Source organism: Rhinopithecus bieti, unplaced genomic scaffold (genome assembly GCF_001698545.2).
Source record: "Rhinopithecus bieti isolate Rb0 unplaced genomic scaffold, ASM169854v2 scaffold_13375, whole genome shotgun sequence".
Lineage (NCBI taxonomy): Eukaryota > Metazoa > Chordata > Mammalia > Primates > Cercopithecidae > Rhinopithecus > Rhinopithecus bieti.
Genome location: NW_016807628.1, coordinates 1,825,616 through 1,832,220, shown reverse-complemented (window position 1 = coordinate 1,832,220; position 6,605 = coordinate 1,825,616). Strand labels below are relative to the sequence as shown.

General features: G+C 44.8%; 1 protein-coding gene across 2 annotated transcripts in view; it reads left to right on the top strand.

Annotated features, from left to right (window-relative positions):
• The window catches only part of LOC108536311 (uncharacterized), a 19,306-nt gene that overhangs the window by 7,748 nt on the left and 4,953 nt on the right, over positions 1 to 6,605 (top strand). Inside the window, exon 2 of one of the 2 annotated variants that reach the window (XM_017882966.1) lies at positions 4,742 to 4,940. In XM_017882966.1, coding sequence (XP_017738455.1) covers positions 4,833 to 4,940 — 108 coding nt within the window. In that variant the 5' untranslated portion in view covers positions 4,742 to 4,832. Of the gene's footprint in view, positions 1 to 4,741; positions 4,941 to 6,605 lie in introns of those variants that run through there. The other variant, XR_001887478.1, reaches the window with a different exon arrangement.

The following is a 6,605-nucleotide window of genomic DNA, read 5'->3' as shown; positions in this document are numbered from 1 at the left end:
AAAGAAAGGCATGGAACAGATTCTCCCCTAGAGGCATGAAGAACACTGCTCTGCCAGCACCTTGATTTCAGACTTCTCGCCTCCCAATAGTGAGAGAATACATTTCTATTGCTTTATTTGTTACAGCAGCCCTAGGAAACCAACACATTGGCCAATCAGGGGATGAGCGCCTAGAAAAGAAGGAAGCTCCCCCTGCCCATCTTCCCACCCCTTCTCACTTCTCCCATAGCACATCCAGACTATGAAAACCTGAACTTCCTCTCAGATTTCCTAAGTTTCCCTAAATTTTAACAACTTCTCTAAACATTTCCTTGATTTTCCAGGGATTTTCAAATCTAGCTTTGTGCTAACAAGAAAACCTGAATTGCATTGATCCTCTTCACATAGAGACAAAAAGATGCCAACTGCTCATGCCTGCAAACTATTTCTTCACAGCTATAACTCAGATGCAACTTTTCCTCCTCGGTGAAAGACAGCGTGACTTGCGGTCTGTGAGAAGGAAAAGGAAAAACAGTTGATTTGTTTTCCCATGAGAGGGAAAAAGAAGGAGGGGATACAAGCCCACACACTGTTAGGTGGATAGCTCATTTCCTCTACTGAAAAGATACACAAATAATTTGATCTCTAAGCATTAGCAAGGTCTTTGTAGGGTAGGTAGTGAGGATCACATGCCAGAAGCATTCATTGCTCACTGAAGGAAGATCTTGAAACGAGTGCGTGGATCCACAATTCATGTAGATTGCTGCTATTTCTGTCTGCACTGCATGCTGAGCATGAGGGACTCTGGGTAGGAGAGCTCTTCTGGCAGAAGGAGGGGTTTAGAGAGCAAATCTCTTGCCTATAAATTGCTGAGGATTCTTCTTCTGGAGACCTATATATAAAGTAGAGAAAGTTAAGAACATCAGAGTGGGGAAGGTGCAGGGTGAGGTTTCTTTCTTTCATAATTCCAGACTTGGGGTTTAGTTAGGGAGGGACTGTCAACAGGTTTCTTGGGGAGACTTGAGATAGGGCAAAATAGCAGCATAGTGATGACGAACCAGCATGTGTGCTCTATGGCCAGGTGGTCTGGGTTCACATTCTTGTTGCTTACCAGGTGGGTGACCTTAGACATTTCACTTAACCTCTCTGCGCCTTAGTTTCCTTATTCACAGAATGGGGTCAATGATAACATCTACCTCTTGTCGTAGTTACAGGGATTAAATGAGTTAATTCAAATAAAGCATCTAAAGCCATGTCTGACATGGTTAGCATTGCACACATTTTACTGTCATTACTAAATACATCTTATTGAAATGGTTAACTGTGTCCCGATGATGCCAAGTAAGGAATTGCTCCCAAGCTAGTGGCTTAAAACAAGCACCATTCATTCCTACAGAGCCGTGGGTAGGCTCTGTGTGGCTGGGTTCACTCCAGTACATCTAGGTTGGGGTTGGCTGGGGATGGCTCTGCTCCACAGGGCTTCCACTCTTTTCCTGAGAGCAGCCAGCATGTGCTTCTCATGCCATGTGCTTCTCAGAGGTGTATGCAGGCTTCTTGAGGTTTGGCTCAGAACTGGCATACCATAGCATCGACCTCACTCTCCTGACCAAAGCAAGTCAAATCCAAAGAGGCAGGGCAGTGGGGAGGGACTGTAAGTTACCTGGCAAAGGGCATGGATCGAAGAGGCTGAAGAGCTGATGCCAATAAAGGAACTACTAGGGTGTGGTTTTTTTTTTAATTGTTAGTATTATCATTTAAACAGGAAGTATTGAATTGAGAATCAAGAATGAGATACTGTATCTTATCTTCAACTCATAAGTTGACATTGGGCAAGTCACTTCTGCTCCCAGATTGAGAGGGGTAATTCTTTTTTCTTTTTCTTTCTTTCTTTTTTTTTTTTTGAGACGGAGTCTCGCTCTGTCGCCCAGGCTAGAGCGCAGTGGCCGGATCTCAGCTCACTGCAAGCTCCGCCTCCCGGGTTTACGCCATTCTCCTGCCTCAGCCTCCCGAGTAGCTGGGACTACAGGCGCCCGCCACCTCGCCCGGCTAGTTTTTTGTATTTTTTGAGTAGAGACGGGGTTTCACTGTGTTAGCCAGGATGGTCTTGATCTCCTGACCTCGTGATCCACCCGTCTCGGCCTCCCAAAGTGCTGGGATTACAGGCTTGAGCCACCGCGCCCGGCCAATTCTAACTGACTCGGGCCTCAACTCAGACCAACTTCTATATATCCAAAGAAGTTCCTCCCTGGCCACTCCTAGCTCTGGACATTTAGGTAAATACGTGTGTGTGTGTGTGTGTGTGTGTGTGTGTGTTAGAGGTGGAATCTTATCTTTGTTGAAGTCCTCAGACAACCTCCCTATCAGAGCAGCATTTCTAAAAGGACTCTTCTAGGAATGACTTCTTAGTACTTTATACTATTAGGCTATGCTAAACCCTACAGTTAACACAGTGACTAAGGATGCCTAGAAATGGCAGGATTTGGGAGGGATGTTATCTTAGTTACCCAAGAGCTGGGCCCAATTACCAATGGGGGAGGGATCTTAAAGAGACAGTGCTGCTTGCTGCAGTCATTAAGCTTTCCTGCTCAAGGTTTTTGTTTCCCCTTCTGCACTCATGTGTGTGTTTAAGGAGAAATCCCCTTGGCGACGAACTGCTATTAAAATCCTCCATGTGGAAGCAGCCTACTAGGGGAGAACACACACAAGCCAGCGCCAGGAGCCAGCCCTGGCCTCTTTCCTCGCAGAAGCAGCAGCTAGGAAACTGCACAGTGGATGAGTGATGGCAAAGAGACTCAGGAACCCACTTCGTCTTCCTGTGTCTTCACCCCTGCTCTCTCCATCCTCAAAAACCTGAGTGTCAGTCCTCTCTCTTGAGGACCCTGGTTCTGTGTTTCAGCTGAGAAACAGGGAGGATAACCATATCTTTCAGAATCTTTGTCAATAGCTTTCAAACTTTTTTAAACCAAGAATTATTTGTAATTAATATTATTGTAGCTTTTATTCTTTAAATGATAAATAATAGTTGTATGTATGGAGTACATAGTGATGTTTTGATACATATAATGTATAGTGATCACAACGGGGTGATTAGCATATCCATTATCTCAAATATTTCTCATTTCTTTATGTTTCAAACTTTAAAAAAAAATTTTTTTTGAGACAGAGTCTTGCTCTGTTACCCAGGCTGGAGTACAGTGGTGCAATCTTGGCCCACTGCACCTTCTGTCTCCCAGGCTCAATGGATCCTCCCACCTCAGCCTCCTGAGTAGCTGAGGCTACAGGCACATGCCACAACACCAGGCTAATTTTTGTATTATTTGTAGAGACAGGGTTTCACCGTGTTGTCCAGGCTGGTCTCAAACTCAAATTCCTGGATTCAGGCAATCTGCCCACGTTCTGCCCACATTGCCTGCCCACAGGCAATTGGCCTCCCAAAGTGCTGGGATTACAGACCATGAGCCACTGTGCCTGGCCTGTTTCAAAGTTGTTGTGTGTGTTTTTTTTTTTTTTTTTTTTTTTTTGAGATGGAGTCTTGCTCTGTCGCTCAGGCTGGAGTGCAATGGCACAATCTCGGCTCACTGCAAGCTCCGCCTCCCAGGTTCAAGCCATTCTCCTGCCTCAGCCTCCCGAGTAGCTGAGATTACAGGCGCTCGCACCACGCCTGGCTAATTTTTGTATTTTTAGCAGAGATGAGGTTTCACCATATTGGCCAGGCTGGTCTTGAACTCCTGACCTCAGGTGATCCGCCCTCCTTGGCCTCCCAAAGTTCTGAGATTACAAGCCTGAGCCACCATGCCCGGCTCAAACTTTTGGGATGTCAATTCACGCTAAGAATGGCACCATGCCCAGTGCACACATATATATAACTGAAACAAAAGCTTCAAAAGACACCACTTACCCTTACTACATGTGATATACTCTGATATTTTCTGTCCTATTACATTAAAAAAATAGTTCTAGTGATGATACATTCTACTGATTTCTTATTGCACTAATGGGTCACATCCTGCAGTTTGGAAAACTCTGGGCCAGGTCAAAGGTGTGTATTGACAGATACGGGCAGGGGGAGATGGGGCTTAAATAAAACTCTTTGAGACCTACAGACCTCATGCTTGTCTGAAACAAGAGACAGCTGGTTAGAAGAGAACCCCGAAAGGGTGTCGGTGAATGAAGCAGCAGGATCTGTTCAGATTACTTTGAATTTGGGGCACATCACCAGTGTAAATCCATTCTGCACTATAAGGGTTTCTCTGGCACAGGATTAGAAAGACTACTGGAGATAAATGAATGTAATGTTTCCCATTCCTTTTGAAATAAATATACTTAAGTTTTAAAAGGGGAGTTAGCTTAAATTATTAAATAAGTGAAAGTAAAGATGAGATTCCACTAATGTAGTTATAAACATGGCAAGAGTTTGAAGGAAGCTACTGGAGCCTATTGATGGAAGTCTAACCTCTCATGGTACAGTTTGGGGAATGGTACCATGGATCAGGCAATGATTGCCAAATGCCCAAAGTTAGCATTCAGGCTAGTGATAGCTCCAGGTCTCCTGGTGTCCAAATGTTCCTTCTTTGCTCTCAGGGCCTTAGTTTTGTCATCTGTTAAAGGGATTGTTATGATCACAAGCTAGATGAGATATGGAGAATTCCAAACTGTGAATACAGAAGCAGGTCTGCAGGCTGATTAGTATAGTTATGTTTTGTCCGGCCCTAATCTCAGGAGCAGGGGTCTACCATGTGTACATGTTTACCCATGTTTCCAGGTGACTTCCAGGACCTCATCCTTAATATAGTTGTGATGACAAGATGATGTCATCCGTGACCTAACAGACCGCACTGTGTCAGGATTCAGCTATGTCTGGTGCAGCTGGACTAGGTCCCAGTCTGGGTCTCATAAGGAAGGATCGACTTGTGTGTGGCCTCCAATGCAGTTTCACTTGTCTTCAAAGCCCTCTGCAGAATGTAAGTAAAAAGCCGATCCTGGAATTGCCCTTGGCTAGGTGAGCAGCCAGGGGCCACACACAGAAAATGGTCTGTTCCTGGTGGCCTTCAGAAAAGCCAGTCACACTCACCACCCCCTTTGTCGTAGTCCCTAGCCTCAGAAAGCACTGGAGCCAGGTTGACACGCAGCCCACTAGTCTTTGTTCAACTTGAGCTCAGATGGACACAGAAACACGAGAGGAGCCAAGTCCTATGTTTAAACAGTTAAGAGGAAGCCAGGCTCAGTAAGGAACTACTACAACCCAGGATTTAGCCTGGGCCAATTTTCCTTCTCTGGGATTTCCTATCCTTTTTTGTGGATGTTTCTATCTATCGAATGTTCCCTGGTTGTTGGTTGAAGGCCATCAAGTCAGTGGTGAAAGAAAGCCTTACCCAGTACTTACACAGTACTTGAGCTTAGCTGCGAAAGTATCAACGAGCTGCCGAACTGTGTGGACCCCAAGCCAGGCTGATGGGACACACGCGCCAGGCCTCTGTCCATCTGCCCTTCACAGTGGAAAGAGAGTTCAAATTTTAAGACTGGGCTTGAACAAAGCATCCACACAAAGAAGTCCAGCCTGCTACCCCAACAACTGCCTGGGGGGCAGGCCACGTTGGGGTTGGTAGGGGACAGAAAACCAGTGGGTCTTTAAAGAATGCAAAAGAAGTGAACCCCAAAGGCCTCCTACAATGTCCTCAGACTGCAGTTAAAATTTAACAAATTTTTAATGTAAATCATCTGGCATACTCAATTGCATGGGGTGCACGGGATGGGTGGGGGTGAGGGTGGCAGCAGGGAGGGAACAATGGCTAGGATTAGATAATTTACTTACTGCTAAAATTCCAGGAAGTTTGTGTTGATCTGGGCCTGGATCTTGTTACTTTTTAGCTCAAATCTAAATCTTTATCTTCCTTTAAGAGTTGAGAGGACATTTATTACGTCGTCATTTTACAGTTGTAATTTTACCCCTTTCATCAAATAGAGCCGGTTAGATTAGCAGCTCTTAGCACGGACGTGAAAATATTGGTAGGGCCCAATGGGTCCTGTTTTGTTTATTCTAACAGAGCAGGCTTTGATCTAGACATATTTCCTGGGGTCTGGACGAGATGACCTAATTCCTGCCTTATCCGTCTCTACTTCTCTGTGAATCTCAGATTGCGCTTTACTGTGGAGCCCTTTGAAATTCACTTTACACTTTTTTCCACTTTGTTACCCCCTCTGACATTTGTTTCATTTGGGGTAGAGTGTGTAACTCCTAGTAAAGAATCCATTGCTTTATTTTTCTAACAGGACTGCTAAGTTTTAACAGAGTGGGAGCTTTTTTTTTTTTTGTTCTCTCGTTCTTGACATTCACGACATGCCAAAAATAATAAGCAAATAATCTACTGCTAGAAATTTATGTCAACTGCAAATCATTTAGAATTTTCTGTTTGAAGACCTTTTCTCTTGTAATTAAAAAAAAAAAAAAAAAAAAAAAAGCCCTCCCACCACTCCCTAAAAAGCCATTTGAATAGACCTGGCCTGTGAATATTGGGATGTGAAAACTCAAAGCTCAAAGTCAGCTTCAGGTATCTCTAGTTGATCTGCAGGACCCCTCCCTTACGCTACCCATCCTTCCCCCAACCAGACGGAGGGGGGGGGGGGGG